Source organism: Genypterus blacodes, unplaced genomic scaffold (genome assembly GCF_046128005.1).
Source record: "Genypterus blacodes isolate CSIRO-AG114 ecotype Tasmania unplaced genomic scaffold, CSIRO-AGI_Gbla_v1 ptg000036l_1, whole genome shotgun sequence".
Classification (NCBI taxonomy): domain Eukaryota; kingdom Metazoa; phylum Chordata; class Actinopteri; order Ophidiiformes; family Ophidiidae; genus Genypterus; species Genypterus blacodes.
Window position 1 is genome coordinate 928,958 of NW_027466849.1, and position 15,546 is coordinate 944,503.

At 41.1% G+C, this 15,546-nt stretch overlaps 3 protein-coding genes and 1 long non-coding RNA gene across 8 annotated transcripts in view; 2 read left to right on the top strand and 2 right to left on the bottom strand.

The window, feature by feature from the left end:
- samd4a (sterile alpha motif domain containing 4A) overlaps window positions 1-2,011 on the bottom strand; it is a 42,939-nt gene extending 40,928 nt beyond the window's left edge. For all 4 annotated transcript variants that reach the window (XM_076146906.1, XM_076146905.1, XM_076146904.1 and 1 more), the window contains exons 1-2: window positions 1,874-2,011; window positions 230-885 (exon numbers count right to left, since the gene is read on the bottom strand). In XM_076146906.1, the coding sequence (XP_076003021.1) occupies window positions 230-425 (196 nt within the window). In that variant the 5' untranslated portion in view covers window positions 426-885; window positions 1,874-2,011. The remainder of the gene's footprint in view (window positions 1-229; window positions 886-1,873) is intronic.
- Window positions 2,012-2,870: 859 nt separating this feature from the next.
- LOC142995975 (MORN repeat-containing protein 3-like) lies at window positions 2,871-6,161 on the top strand. Its single transcript, XM_076146840.1, has 4 exons — window positions 2,871-3,910; window positions 4,053-4,210; window positions 4,444-4,603; window positions 4,702-6,161. Exons 1-4 carry the CDS (start codon window positions 3,748-3,750, stop codon window positions 5,031-5,033), a joined length of 813 nt encoding a protein of 270 aa, XP_076002955.1. The 5' UTR covers window positions 2,871-3,747; the 3' UTR covers window positions 5,034-6,161.
- Window positions 6,162-6,769: 608 nt separating this feature from the next.
- On the bottom strand, window positions 6,770-7,976 carry LOC142995976 (uncharacterized). Of its 2 annotated transcripts, none has more exons than XR_012961708.1 (3): window positions 7,914-7,976; window positions 7,617-7,826; window positions 6,770-7,484 (listed from the first exon to the last, which is right to left on the bottom strand). It is a non-coding gene; the product is annotated as an uncharacterized LOC142995976 (long non-coding RNA). The 2 variants fall into 2 exon arrangements; XR_012961707.1 differs by having other exon boundaries at window positions 7,613-7,826.
- Window positions 7,977-9,407: 1,431 nt separating this feature from the next.
- On the top strand, window positions 9,408-15,366 carry ero1a (endoplasmic reticulum oxidoreductase 1 alpha). Its single transcript, XM_076146937.1, has 15 exons — window positions 9,408-9,642; window positions 9,957-10,076; window positions 10,165-10,248; window positions 10,348-10,389; window positions 10,703-10,779; window positions 11,121-11,194; window positions 11,502-11,622; window positions 11,963-12,000; window positions 12,096-12,122; window positions 12,204-12,296; window positions 12,657-12,903; window positions 13,208-13,277; window positions 13,638-13,724; window positions 13,994-14,130; window positions 14,425-15,366. The coding sequence occupies exons 1-15, from the start codon at window positions 9,571-9,573 to the stop codon at window positions 14,483-14,485; spliced, it is 1,350 nt and encodes a 449-aa protein (XP_076003052.1). The 5' UTR covers window positions 9,408-9,570; the 3' UTR covers window positions 14,486-15,366.
- The last annotated feature ends 180 nt before the right edge of the window (window positions 15,367-15,546 follow it).

Below are 15,546 nucleotides of genomic sequence, written 5' to 3' on the forward strand. Positions count from 1 at the left end.
GAAGCAGCAACATTAAACTACATCTCAGAGATCTAAACTGAAGGGTTTTGTTGTTGTTAATTATGAAGTACAACTGTATTTTGCCAAGGTTCATTGCCAAATAAAGGCACCAGAATGCCCCGCAAATGGAACATGGCAGCAAAAAGTGCTCTGTTGGAAGAAGGTTTCTGACCTGTTAGTGCCTGTAAATGAATCATGTGCAGCAGTGTGAGAGAGTTGACTGCCCTACCTGGGTTGTTGGCCTCTGCCTCCAGGATGTGCAGCTCGGTGCACTCAGCCAGAGAGTGCTCCAGGCAGAACTGCAGGAAACGCGCTTGAGTCCGGCTCACTCTCTTCAGCAGGGACAGCAGGGCAACCGTCTGCTCGCACTCATTCCACCCTTTAAACCAGCTGGCCAGGACGCCCACCTGGTCACGAAACATCATGGTCTGCGGAGAAGGACTGACTGACTCGGTGTCCTCCTTCAATGAGATGCTGGCCTTCCTCAGAAGGTTTGGGTGGAGCTGTCAGCCGGAGGTGGTCTTATTAGCTGGTTGTCGACGCCTGTCACTCAGCGAGGATTGGCTACAATGTCATTCTTAACTACAGTGGTAGGTGCAGGTTGTTGTCCAGCCTTATGGTGCCAGCAGCTGTGTCGTTTGAAGATGTTTCAGATCTGTTCCTTCTGTAGTCGTTCCTGCACGTGTTCCTCTCGTTTGATAATCTCAGCCTGCTGGGGGGTTGCTGGTTGATCTTCTAGCTCGGCATTCGGAGATATAAACTGCTCTCGGCTGTTCCCGCTGGCAGAGGGCTTGATATTTGATGAGTCAGCTTTCTTCCAGCACACACTGTGTCACATCAGCTTCAGCCTCACTGGCATTTTCCTTTAGGGAATCCCTCTTAAGCCTGTAGGGTGATGTCAGGGAAAAGGGGGGAAAACATGTTAAACAGACAGTGTCCTGTCTCTGGCTTTTCATACAGGTCTCCCCCTCTTTCTCCCACACTCTCACTCACATACGCACACAGAGATTTATAGTGTACTAGTGAACACAGAGGCAGCAGAAATGCGACAGAGTCCCTGTTGCTTCAGCCCAGGCAGCTCAGCACACAGATTCATACATGCATTTATAGGTCAGGTTAGCCGTGCGCACAGGCTGTGGCATTCACCGCCGAGACTAAAATAAATTATTTTCGTTTTTGGTATCCACCCATTCCTAAAAATACAGCTGTCGGTAGTATTAGCGCTAGATCCCGGAATTTTCCAAAGGAAGGACGCCGGCTTACGGACGGGGCTGTTTGCCAGGCAGTGAACCGTACAGACAATAACACTCCGGTTCGTTAGTTGAATGTATTTAGCCGTTTAATGTTTGGTTCTGAACAGGGGAATGGTGCCGAAGAGACGCGGAAGAGGGGGGTCCGGGCTCCATGCAGAGCATTAGCCCCGGTGCTTCATCAGCACACAGGGAGTCGGAACACAGGGAGTCGGAACACAGGGAGGATCTGTGCCGTTTTCTACCGAACTAATAAATGAAGCCTCGGAATTACCTCTCTGTGCGCGCGCGTGTGTGTGTCTACTTTTTCCAGAACATTCCAAAGACGAGCAGTTGAAGCTACCCCCTACTTTAACAACTTTACACCGTTAGCAACACGACTAATACTAATTCAGTCACAGTCTGTTCTTCGTCAAGTTATTTTAACTGCTGGCCGACAGACAGAAAAGACATTTTACGAACTGAATAACTGAGTGTGATATCTAACTAGGCGAGGTACTTATTTTTCCAGGGTTAACACTCGAGCGAAAAAAGGCCAAAACCAAAAAAAGGTTGAAAACTCCACGGTTAATGGTTAAATCTGTTGTTTAACGTGAAGACAAAGCCAACTCGGCGGTACTTACTTGCTGGCGCAGTTTGCATCGTTGTGTTTCTCTCAGGACGGAGACAGGCTGAGTTTTTGGGGAGCGGTGCCCCTTCACTCCCGGTCAGTGGGATTTGCCATCTTGTCTAACTTTTTCTCTCAGTCTCATCTGCTCTATAGCGCCGCTATCAATTTACACAAGATAGAGACTATAACTTCCTGCACGAACTTTCTAAATAAACTAATTATTTCGCAAAGTATTTCAACCAGGGTTCCCAACCTTTTCCAAATGAGTTTCTTGATGTTTACTATTCAACGAAGTTTATTTAATTGACTCACTGATGATGCACTCACTTACTCATAAATGCACTGCCTGGCCTCCAAGCTGAGATGCTCACTCACCAAGTTGGAACTCCTTTCAATAAAGTAATACTCTCATAAACAACATTCATAAAATGGGTTCAATTTAGCATTGCATAATAACACAGATAGTAACACATAACTCAACATACTGTCAGCCACGGGTTCGTATTTAATGGGTGCATTTTAATGAATGTGTGCGCATAGTTGTATAACAAGGAATGTTGACCAGGGTCTTATTTTATCCAGTCAAGTTTATTTGTGTATCATAATCAAATAATGCATATAGCCCAGAGGACGTTAAAGGGCTGCAAACAGTTACTGTTTGCAGCCCAAGAGAGAACAGAAAAACCCAAGAAAAAAATGGGATATTGCATACCTGGCTTTGAAAGCATACCTGTGTACAATTTGGGCTTTAAAACATCCAAATTAAAGTTGGTCAAGCGAAAACAGTCCTGCAAAACCGTGGGTATCCAGGTCTTTTTTGTTTTTTCATCTACTGTTGCAACTGCTAATATTAACTATATATTAATAATGAAAATAGAAATGAGTGCATTGGCTTTGCCATAGTACATAAATTCGGTCCCTGGATTAATCCTACGCTATTATTTTGAAGGCAAAGCTAATATACTTCCGGTAGTATTCTGGTTGCTTGATGCGGGAAAAGTCGGCTGCCTCTTTCCATATGCTAATCATTAACAGTGGAGCATTACGTCAGCGGCTTGGCAGCGCGAGGAAGCACCAAAATAGAGAGAGAGGGTGGGGGAGAGAGGGGTGCGACGGGGCAGAGAGAGAGAGAAATCGGGAGGGGGGAACAAACGGTCAAAATGATTATTAAATTTACCAATAGTATAAACCGCAAACAGACGTGGATTCTACTGTAATGGAACTATGAACTTGCAGAAGATCAACATGCTTGAGTAAAGTACAGCGCTTTGTGATGTCCTTAGAAAATGGATAAAGAGCACATGTAAGTCATGAGTAAGTTATGATGCCATGAGAAAACGCCCCATCAGCTGAGGGATTTCACAACTAAGATAGCCTTGCTTTGGGGAAATATCGGAGTTAGTAGCTTGCCAAGGATTATACAACTTTTCACCAGCAGCAGTTGCTGTGGAACCCTAATAACTGCTTCCAGAATTTTAACTAATCTAAATACAAATACGTTCTTAGCAATATATTACTTTACTTTGGAGGTCATAGATTTCAATGATTACTATAATACTTAAATTGTAAAAAGGGTAATGTTGTGTAAAGTGACCATGATGTGTTTATATTGCGGTCATAGGCATAGCAAAATGAGTGTATATAAGTGCTCATATGAACTTACAAAATGCTTACATGGTATATGTTCGAAAAAATGAGCTCATCATTGTATATCAACAAATAAAACTTATTACTAAATGGCGTCGACGTAGACGCCGACATCACGTCATGATAGACGCAGGCGGCACGATTATTGACGCTATGGTGAGAGAAGGATTCATTTAGTTGATGAGCAAGAAGACAAGCATGACCGAAAGTATATATTGACCCTCGGCTCTTTTGGTGAAAATGAATAACCGGACAGTAAATCAGTGTTTTCAGAAAGCTGCAAAGTCAAAGTCTTTGACTGAGCAATGGCGCTCACAGACAGAGAAATCTGGCATGCGGCACACAATTTATGCATTGAATGGAGATCATTACAAAGGCCAGTGGCTTAACAACAAAAAGCACGGTAAGATATTCTTCAGCACACGGAATTAACGAAATACATGGTTGTGAATTATATTAAGATTTTGATTTATATGATGCTGCCAAAATCATTATCTGCCAAACATATCACCTATGTTATATGTTTATTGGTTTATTTTATCAAGGGTATGGAACTCAAACCTGGAAGAAGAGGGGCGCCATGTATGAAGGATGGTGGAAATGTGGGAGGCCTCATGGATGTGGCATCTACAGTGTGCTCGACCCAGAAACAAACGACTACTCAAAGCAGTATGATGGTTCATGGAAAGAGGGCAAGAAACATGTAAGTGTTTCACACATGCACATTTAAACGCACCGTCTTTACATTCTGTAGCAATAATATGTAATATAAGTAAGTATGAATGTAATATGGCAGATCAATCAAAGCAAGCACAGTCATGATACATGATGCAGGTGATGCAGTTAGCACCCAAATGTACCGAATGATAGGACACAGAAGTGATTATACACAGATACACAGCTCCCTCACACTCTCTCATATATGCTTCTCTTTAGGGACATGGCAGACACTTCTACACTGACTCGGATGTTTATGAGGGGGAGTGGAGTCATGGCGAGCGCAGTGGCGTTGGCCAGATGTGGCATAGTAATGGAGACTATTACGAGGGCGAGTGGTTCAATGATGTGACGCATGGACATGGCATCCTTCGACACCGTGAGTTCCTGGCTTTATATGTACATTTGTCTAAAATAGATTGTAGTTTGGTAAATGAAGATTGTGAATTCTAAAAAAATGACTTTCTTGTGTCAAAGAAAATGGAAACTGGTATGACGGCGACTGGAAGGATGGGAAGAAGTGTGGTTCTGGGAGGTTCTTCTATAAAGACACGAATCAGCTTTATGAAGGCTCGTGGTTGAATGGATCACCAAGACATGGTAGCATCTCTGATGTAGAAGGAAATGAAGAACCAACACCCGGAAAGTTTGAATTCCCAGGCGATTTGCCCGACCCTGCTCGCCATGGCTCTCAGCGTCACACTGATGTCACTCAGAATTCACCCCCCATTTCTCACACTGACGATATTCAAAATTCTGAGGGAGAAGCACCTGTGGACTGCTCTGAGATGGATGAGGCGTTGGTTTGAAAAGAAGCCCTCAAGTTACAACACAAATCTTGACCAATGTTTATGAACTGGATCAATCACAGGTTGACCCCCTCCCCCACCCCAACTGGCTCTATATTGGGCAAAATGCAGGTATACTGACCATCAGAGCAAAGAGGTGCACAGCCACAAAGACAGTGGTGCAGGAACTGAAGGTGATAAGGAGAGCAGGAGGGTAAGGATACTTGGTGCCAACTGCACTTCCACCATTGCCACCAGGACAGAAGGAGGAAATGAGGCAAACAAACAAGTAAACAAAGCTTTCTATTCACTTTCATCACGGTTTAATCCAGGCTACAGGAAGAGTCAGGATGCTTTGACTTTACTTTACCTTAGCAAACCCAGACAGCCGACCTGATGTCCAGCTAGGAGACTTTAGTTTAGCCCGGCTCAAGAAGAGCTTGAATGTGATTGAGAAATTTCCAGTTAGCATATTTTATCAGATAAAATAACCGAGAATCTCTTAGTTTTTCCCAGAAGTTTACTCTGCAGGCCTCTACCTTGTGGAATAACAGGGATATGACAATTAACTGCTTGGTGTGAAAAAGAAAGCCTTTATTGTTGTTTTGTTGGATGATTAAAAGTGAGGTTCCTTAAATGTTTTTGTTTTCCCAAGAGTCAAAATCAAACAAAGTTCCCCAAACAACCGTTCTTTGAAAATTTTAAGGAGCCGTTGTCTTCCAAAGACAAAGAAAACCAACTTCCAACCAACATTCCAATTTGGATCGAATCTTTAAATCTTGAAAAACAGAATATAGATAGACAGAATATAGATAGATTGATCTTGTTAGGCATATTGTCACATTACAGCAGCATGGTCAGTGAGAGGTTAAGAACAATGAGATCATGTTGAGAGCAACATGAGACCATTTCCATGTATTCCTCTAATGGGATGCTGTTGACAAAATGAAAATGACAAAAGATTACAATATAAATGAATGAAGTAATGCATTTACCATACAACTTGCAATATTATGTATGTTTGCAAGTTGGTTATGGTAAAGCACATGTTAATATAGCAGCTGCCATGTGCAATGCTACTGTGCCCATTTTACACTTGGGAGACCTGCTTTCAAATCCTGCTCAGCCACTCCGTTCTTAAAGACCATGACCTCATATTACATATGTTATACTTTCTATTAAAGAATTCCAAACTAAAATATTGACTGTAGAGAGTTCTCTGGGGAAAACAAAACTGGAAAGATATGATTGAAGGAAACTGTTCAATAAAAGCCAAATTCAAGGAAAAGTGCTATTATGAAAATGACTCCTCATGTGTTAGCACATCCCTGACTGAACACTGGATGTGTTAATAAGAAGAAAACATTGTTTGATTTGTGGAGGGTCTGCAGGGGTCCTGGGACCCTCTATAAGAGTGATACATCTGGCTGCCCCCAGCCTTCTCACATGCGAACATCTCTGTCCTGTTTCTACCATATTTAAATTACCCCCCGCCCCTTCTCAGTTTAGATATATATGTAACATGCTATATGTAGGGGAGGAGAGCGTCCTTATAAAATGAAGCGTGTTTGCATGGAGCAATTGTTGAAGGGGTCAAATGAAGCGTCTCATATCCTGTGCTGCCACCTAGCGGTTACAATGTAGAACAGAAAATAAACAGCTTCTTTTTCTCTTTGTCTCTCTCACTCAAACACACTGAGTGTTTGGTGTTATTCTCAGAGACCTGGAGGAGGTTTTTCCTCTTTGGTGGATGGACCTGATCTGTTCCTCTGATCTCCCAAACAGGAAGTCAGGTAATGGTTAACTTAAGCGCGCCACATGATTCCCAGTACAATGTGGGAATGATTCCCAGTACATGATTCCCAGGACAATCCCCAGTACAATGTGGTCCTGGGGATTTTATTCCACTTTGCAAACACTTTGCAGCTCTGTCAATATGACTTTGACGTGGATTTGAGTTTCAGATTTTTGCTTTAGATGGGGTCGTTGTAAGGGGCTCAACTCTTTCCAAGTTTAAAGAACAGACCCAACAAGTTCTGATTTGCTTCAGGTTCTTTGCAAATTTATCGACCAGTACCAAAATGAATATAAAATAAATATGACTACAACAAAGAAATTCATCAGAACTTTAAGAGTTTTCAATGTGATGTGATTCACATCTGACTATCAGCCAGCAGGTCCATGGTTGGACTTCTTGGTGAGACAAGAAGACAAAAAGTGACAGCAATCTGAAGAAAATTAATAAATATTAATACACAAACTGTTTAACTGTTTAAATGGACACAGAGTTCATCAGGGAGTGAATAAAATGAAAGGCAACTCACCTCTTAAGTCCCGAGTTGAAACCTTGTTCCAGCTGTGTGCCACAGATGAAATATAACACGCTATATGAAATATTCTTCGCTTTATGTCGTGATGAAGACTCCCTTGGAATGGATCTGGAGGCGTCCTATATAGCTGTTTCATTAGAACCTGAGAAGTTGACAGAACACATTTAGTCCATGGAACACACAGTTTCTCCAAAGGACTGAAACCTTCTGAAATATTTTGATAATTTGACATATTTTTAAGCCAGCTTGTGTACATTCTGCTATATTCACCTACTGTTGCTTTGTCCTCCTGCAGGGAACTGGATCTGATGGAGACAAAGTAGTCAAACAGATTGATGCAGGCCACTGGAGGCTCCATGATCGGGATCAATAACTCGTCCAGTAGCAAACAGTCTATTACATCGACGGCTGCCGAGCTGCCAATGGGCTGAGATCCAGGCCCCACCTTGGAGAGCAGTACCACCTCCAGAGGAACTGTGGATGCCTTCACATCCCAACAGAAAGAAACATTGTTAACATTAAAGAAGAATTTGTCAAACACACTGAAATGTTTGTGCTGAGATACACTCACCATGGCAGGAGAGTGACATTTGCGAGGGGCCAGGTTTTTTTCTGTAATTATTTAAGTTAGTTCAATATGATATAAAATGACTAAACAAATGCGGTATAACATTGATATTGTTAGCAGCCAGGCTCTTATTTTCACTGCTCTCAATGCTGACAACAAAACACATCTTAACAAAACCCAAATTTCATCTTAAACTTCCTCTGACAACCTGTACTAAGAGCTTTGGGGGTTGTTGCTATGGTTACATTGCTGCAGCAAAGACATTTTAATGTGTCCATGCGTTTGGGAAATTTGCCAAAATTACAATTCATTCAGCATCATTTGAATGTCTCTAAAAGCATTTGGAGCTTTTAACTGCTCTAATGTCTATAACATACATGCATTCTGCTCCACGTACTGAACATGTACGCACCCGAGGTACCAGACGCAGACAAGGGGATACAAAAGCCATAAGGATCCGCACGGCATGGGAATCGAAGCTTTTCCTTCGATGCCATCAGCGAACATTTCTTCCATGGTATGAGGTCATAGTCGTATAGAGACTACAAGAACCTGTCACGGCCGGAGACGTCACAGCGCTGCAGCTGCATCGGATTATATTTGAATCCGAAGTTGTATTTACACCGTATTGAGGGGTTCGGGGTACTCAATTCAGTGACGCTGAAGTGCACAGTTGGCATTTATCAAGTTAAGGATTTTGTTTTCACTGAAGTTCTGCTCTCCTGATCTCCTCTGTGTCAACAAAACCACAATATCTGAGTACCTGACTCCGGTTGTCATGGTTATTTTTGCAACAACATCGAGTGAGGACGTCTCCTAATCTGACGTCTGAGCTCTCTACCGCTACTGTGTGGCTATCAATTAGTATTACATCCATGAAACGCACGAATGAATATGTTCTGTTTATTTGTGTAATAAAGCAGAAGAAAACGTCACTTTTCACCATGAATATCCTTCAAACCATTTGCAGGATCTTCTCACACATCTAACAAACATATGTTAACATTAATTTGTTGTTTACAATTTTTTTTTTTTTTTTTAAATGAATGGAGTAAATCATAAAATATGCTCTCATGCTTCCGGTTATTATATTTAAATACAAATAATTCAAGCAGCATTTTAAAACTACGTATAAAAGAAAATCAGTAGAATGAGAAATTACGTGGTCTGTAGTATCGGTTGCATATTCATGACAACCAGATTAGGTTTTTACTAAAGATTGCAATAAAATAAGTTTTTATCGTTATTAATAACATTGGATTCATAAAGTGTCTTATCCGCCTATATGTGGCGATACTGACAGCCAAATAAAGTGTAATAATGAATAAATGAATAAAATTGAAGAAAATTATGCTAAACAAAGTTACAAGTCCAAAGCAGAACGTCAAATGAGGTTTAGATGATGAAAATGATCAATTCTCCTCATTATTTGAACACAATGAGGTTTATTAATGAGTGTTTTGATCGTGTCACGTATCACACGTAGCGGACTGAAAATGAAGCAACACCAGGAAGTGAAATGACGAACTCCTGATGGCTCATCGGCTCGTTCCTGCCTTTCTGCCTTAGTATAATAAGTGTTGACGTGACGCTGAGCCCCACACAGTGTATTTTGAGCTTTACCACGGAGGTCTTTGTACCAGCAGCGAAGCGGATTGTTATGAAGTTGGTTGTCTCCTTGCTCCTCCTCCTCCAGCTGCCCGAACAAGCAGACAGCAGGTGTTTCTGTCAGGTGACACAAGTTTTTATTTACTTTTTAAATTACTATCTATCTATCTATCTATCTATCTATCTATCTATCTATCTATCTATCTATCTATCTATCTATCTATCTATCTATCTATCTATCTATATCTACACCTACACCTACCTACCTCTCTCTCTCTCTCTCTCTCTCTCTCTCTCTCTCTCTCTCTCTCTCTTTCTATCGTCAATCTACCTATCAGTACATTTTAATAAATGTTTGTTGCCTCAAAATAAACACAGGGAACAATGACCATACTCCTTGGTGGATGTTTCAATATTTGCTGGTAAATATTGTCTCAGGTCACAGGTGACCTGGACGACTGTACCTGTGATGTGGAAACCATCGATGTCTTCAATAACGAACGGCTTTACGACAAACTTCAAGCTCTGCTGGAGTCTGACTACTTCAGGTTCTACAAGGTGATGCGTTCAGGCACACAACACTGACAAACACAAAGATGCAGTCAAAGTGATTTTGCCTGCTGATGACTTGGTGTTGTTCCTCCAGGTGAACCTGAATAAGCCGTGTCCTTTCTGGACCGTGAACAGCCACTGTGGCCTGAGGGACTGTGCTGTGAAACCCTGCTCTCCTGTGAGTTCAACCAAAAATCTGTCTGCTGTAAACAACACAGAATCATGTTCACTATACTCACAACTGACTGACTGACATAAACTTGATCCGCTGTCACAGAACGAAGTGCCTCAGGAAATCCAATCCTCGTCTCACAACAAGGTGAGCCAGATCTTGTTGTAAAATGAAGGAATGACAAAGTGTCTAAGGGCTTTTACTACATTTGATGCTGTCTCTCCTCTATTTTTGCACATTTCTACTGGACTGGATCCTATAGGACAGCACATGACAGTGTTCAAATGTTCATCAACACTTTTTATCACAGTCTTGAAAGTGAATATCAGCAATACAGAAAATAGGATTAACAAAGCCATTCATGTCAAAATCTGCATGAAAAGCAGACGTTACTGAATGTGTGTGTGTGTGTGTGTGTGTGTGTGTGTGTGTGTGTGTGTGTGTGTGTGTGTGTTTTTAGTACTCAGCAGAAGCAAATGAGCAGCTGGAGGAGTGTGAGGAAGCGGGGCGTCTAGGAGCCGTAGATGTCTCTCTCAGGTATGTTTGAATTTATTACTGTTAGGTTATTAGATAGCTACAAGTTGTAGTAGAAGCTACTAACTGAACTACTTTTCAGCTGCTTGAAAGGTACTGAGCAATTTTTAGTGCAGGTTTTTTCTCCTGCACATATCCCAACATGCATCACTCTTCCTTGTCTTCTTATGGGAGTTGCAGTCGGTACAAACACATTGATCACAATGCTGCATAATTTCCCTTTTGAAATAGAACTTGCACAACTTCTATTTTGGTTGAGTTTATCAATCCAATGATTTGTAAATAGAAGAATCGTTAAATTTGAGTTTTGTTATAACCTTAGTTTTCTGTATTCATGCTTTTAGTGATGAGACCAGAGAGGCTTTGCTGGACTGGAACAAACATGATGAGGAGGCCCAGCGATTCTGTGTGGTTGATGGTAATCAATATATCAATCAGTCAGTCAGTCTAACAGTTAGTTACTTAGTCTGTTTAGAACTGAGTTTCTGTGATCAGAAAATAGAATATAAATAAGAGAGAATATAATTTAATTTATTTATCTATTTAAAAAAGATACATCTTGAGGAAATGAAGTAAAAGTTATGTTCATTTTCTTCGCAAACATGACAGAAAAAGACAAATACAGAACAGAAGGGAACAAATATGTATTTTATTAACTGTCTTTGATAAGGTTTTACTCTTTGGACAGTTTTTTCTGGAATAAACATTTTACGATCTGTGCACAGACGAGGACTCTCCAGATTCGCAGTATGTGGACCTGCAGCTGAACCCTGAGAGATACACAAGCTATAAAGGAGCCGAGGCCTGGCACATCTGGAACAGCATCTACGAAGAAAACTGCTTCAAGTAAACATTCACGCTGCTAAAGTTCCTAGAACCCATTCAGTTTTACAGTTTAAGGAGGCACCACACTAAAACACTGAATAAATAAAGTTTTTAGAAGAAAAGGCCTCCATCTGTATTAGTAAATGTGTTAACCATCCATCTTTATCCTGTCCTCCTGGGAAATGCAGGCCATTTCGAAGTAAAGCTGAATTGTTTGAGGGGATTTGAGTGTAAATTGGGTTTAAAAAAAAAAAAGTAGTAAATTATAATGTGCCAGTGAAGGGGGGAAAGGAAAGCTGAAATGTTTATTCATGTTTGTTCTTAAAATTCTCAACGTTCCTTTATTAATCACTCTTGACAGACCATACACTGTTAAACGGCCAAAAAGCTCCAAAGAAGGTGAGACGTCATTACCATCATAATGTTCTAATTCATCATGCTGATATATTGAATCATAACTAAATTGACTTATAACAGCAAATGTTTTTTTTCAGTACACCTATTCTACAGCTGGCTGCAAGGTGAGCCAACATCTGGTCAGAAAGAGAGACAGAAATTGATGAATGATGCCGTGAAACTTCTCAACTCTCTCTTCTTCCCAGGTCAGTGTGTGGAGAAGAGATCTTTCTACCGGCTCATCTCTGGCCTTCACGCCAGCATCAACGTACACCTGAGTGCCAGATACCTGCTGGAGGGTGAGATGCCTCAAACAGTCCTTCACTCTCAGTCCTTCATTAGAATGTCCATTGGCAAAATAGAGATTTTTTACACACCTGAATGTGGATAAACAGGTGAAGTGCTATCAGTTTTTACCCCATCAAAACACATTAATTAAATTTTATACAACAACAAAACTACAGTAATATACATCCTTATAAAACCCCAAAGCCACCAAACATCAAGGACAAAGGAGAGAGTAATAAGAACCTAATTTGCAGTGGTAAATGTAAAAAATTTGAAAAAGTACAGATGAAAAATGAAATCAAAAATCATTACATATAACATGGTTAAGGTATTAATTGTAACAGTACTCTTCCCTGCTTTCTTTCCCTCAGACAGCTGGTTTCAGAAGAGGTGGGGTCACAACGTGTCAGAGTTCAGGCAGCGTTTTGACTCCGAGCTGACCGGTGGCGAGGGGCCCAAGAGGCTCCGAAACCTCTACTTCCTGTACCTGATCGAGCTGCGAGCGTTGGCCAAAGCTCTGCCGTTCTTCCAGCGCTCGTCCTTTCGCCTGTACACGGGTCGGCCCGAGCAGGACCAGAAGCACAAAGAGCTGCTGTTACACGTCCTGCAGGTCACCAGGTCAGTCGGAACCCATATATTTCATTTTTCAAAATTATAGATTCTTTGGTGTAAATACTCACATCGATCATATATTTCCTAAAACTGATTTTTCCTGCAGATCATTTGAATCCAATGTGCCCTTAAGTCTAAATGAATGAGCTCTTGAACCTGCATTAGCTACCTGACTGTGTTACATTCAGACAAAGTAGTCAGATTTGTTTTTTTCTTCATTACCTCGTTGTTTATTTTATTCCTCAAGTTTCTGACAGCTCTTTACGTTGACGACTGAAAGTGATTTTCTGGTCCTCTGCTGTCTCATCAGGTCGTTCCCTCTGCACTTCAATGAAACGTCTTTGTTTGCTGGAGATGAACAGGAGGCAGCTAAACTCAAGGTTTGTTTCCAACTTCTGCTTGTAGGGTAGAAATAGAGACAGATTGATTACTTTTCTTAGTTATTCACGAGTTCATTCACTTCATATGCATATAAATGATCCACTTATAGGCATTGCTGTCGCTGTGAAGCAGAACATGTTCATTTGATCTCATTGATAGAATTCCCCTCATGACATTTGGGGGAAAAGGTCACACTCATAATTGTGTTGAGCTGCAGATCTATAATAAAATAAGTAAATGCAACTAAAAACACAATAGGAAGGAGAATAGATGTTGTTGGAGACCTGGACACTTGTTGCTTCACAATTAATGTTGAATCTGATCTGATTGTGTATTTGTCTGTGTGCTGTGGATGTCAGGAGGACGTCAGGCTAACATTCCGCAACATCTCCAGGATCATGGACTGTGTCGGCTGCTTCAAGTGTCGCCTGTGGGGTAAAGTCCAGGTGAGTCAGAATGCCTCCGTCGTTGCGTTTCGAACCTCTGTTTAACCTTCAAACATCAATGCTGCTCTGTGAAATTTTCTGTGTTATATACTAAAATATTACCCGACCACTTCCTCATTCATTCTGATACATGTATTACAGTATTTATGACTATAGAGTATTATAATCATAACTGCATGCATTAGTGTGTAATCCATGCATGATATAGTATGTATGTATGTATAACATGTCCCCTCCCCCCTCCCTCTCTGTCTCTTCCTCCTCATCAGACTCAGGGATTAGGCACGGCGTTAAAGATTTTGTTTTCAGGGCAACAGATTGAAGCTCTGCCCTCGTCCAGCACCCGTCGACCCAGTTTCCAGCTCAGCCGGCAGGAGATCGTCTCCCTCCTCAACGCCTTCGGAAGGTCTGACAGACAATCCATATCCTATCATTATACTTATTATCATGTTTATCATATTACAATATTTATAAGCATATTATGAAATTAATGAATATAACCATCATTTTTGCTTGTTTGCTATTTACAAGTAGAGGAGGTGAACAAATTGTTACATTTCATATCGGCAATATCCAGTCCAGAGTGACATGTTGCTTTTCTCTCTCTCTCTCTCTCTCTCTCTCTCTCTCTCTCTCTCTCTCTCTCTCTCCCTCTCTCTCCCTCTCTGTATTCACACTTTTCTAAATCACTCTCCTTCAGGATTTCCACAAGTATCAGAGAGTTGAAGAACTTTCGAAAGCTGCTGGCTGAGGAGCCGTGACGAGACTTAGGAATCTGGATTCATCTCCTCCTCCGCTTGGGTCCTTTTGTAACCAACCTGGACTTTTCTGTCTCGCTGTTTCTGACTTTTCATTGCTCAAAAATTAGGCATTGTGTTTCTCAGGAAGGAATTAAGGGACCCATATTGCAGTATATATCAGTTATTTTCCTTCATGTTTTGTCCTAGAGAAGGGAATATGTGTTGCACAGTGTCCAAGTGTCAATACTTGAGGTTAATGCGTATAGAAATGTAAGGTGAATGTCTAAAACTGACTTTTTGGTGGGTTATTGATTCCTGTGATAACAGTTAACAGTCAGACTTTAGCCTTCCTACACACCTGCTTAGGCACACCCACCAAGTGTGATGTTAGCAAGCCTCATACAAACTAAATGTTTACATTTCAGACTGCAAATCCACCACAGGGAGTGTGATCCACTATTCCTGTCTTTGGGAATGCTTAATCATATGAATATTACAGATTGCACTATGGTCAGTATTTTAGGTTCCATCCACATGCCTATCATTACTGATGAGCCAGCAGCTTTTTGTTGTGAAAAACTAGAATAATCACAAACTAGCAGAGACTGCAAAAAGGTCTGAATTCAGAGAGAAACCCCCGCTTTAACTGATTAAATCAACTCGACTTTAGTCTGCTGTTTCTACACAGTGAATGATGATTATTATTATTATGCTTCTGTCCTGAGGATAGCGCTGTTTTTAAACCAAACTTTTTAAATTCTGCATGCAATGCTCAAATTAGTGCAAAATCGTATTGTGTATGAAATGCAATCAATGCTGATCAATGATGCTGTGCGGTAAAGAGAAAGACTGTTTGTGAACAAATTAAATATAATACTGTGCTTAAATGTCATTATTGACAACTGGTGTCTGTGTGTGTGTGTGTTTGTGTGAGAGAGAGAGGGGGAGAGAGAGAGAGGGAGAGCAAGAGGGAGAGAGAGAAGTGGGCGGGGGCGATAGTATAGTCCAATCAGTGCGGATGAGATAATGCTGCCTTCAATAGCTCCTCGTAAAGTCCGCCAGTAATAGTATAAGTATGTATA

Excerpts from the sequence above, each read along its gene's own strand:
- LOC142995975 (XM_076146840.1), top strand. The coding sequence starts at position 3,748 with ATGAATAACCGGACAGTAAATCAGTGTTTTCAGAAAGCTGCAAAGTCA. Across the intron at positions 3,911-4,052 it reads GCTTAACAACAAAAAGCACG|GGTATGGAACTCAAACCTGG; the intron begins GTAAGATATTCT and ends TATTTTATCAAG. Across the intron at positions 4,604-4,701 it reads ACATGGCATCCTTCGACACC|AAAATGGAAACTGGTATGAC; the intron begins GTGAGTTCCTGG and ends CTTGTGTCAAAG.
- ero1a (XM_076146937.1), top strand. The coding sequence starts at position 9,571 with ATGAAGTTGGTTGTCTCCTTGCTCCTCCTCCTCCAGCTGCCCGAACAA. Across the intron at positions 10,390-10,702 it reads AATCCTCGTCTCACAACAAG|TACTCAGCAGAAGCAAATGA; the intron begins GTGAGCCAGATC and ends GTGTGTTTTTAG. Across the intron at positions 12,297-12,656 it reads TGCCAGATACCTGCTGGAGG|ACAGCTGGTTTCAGAAGAGG; the intron begins GTGAGATGCCTC and ends TCTTTCCCTCAG.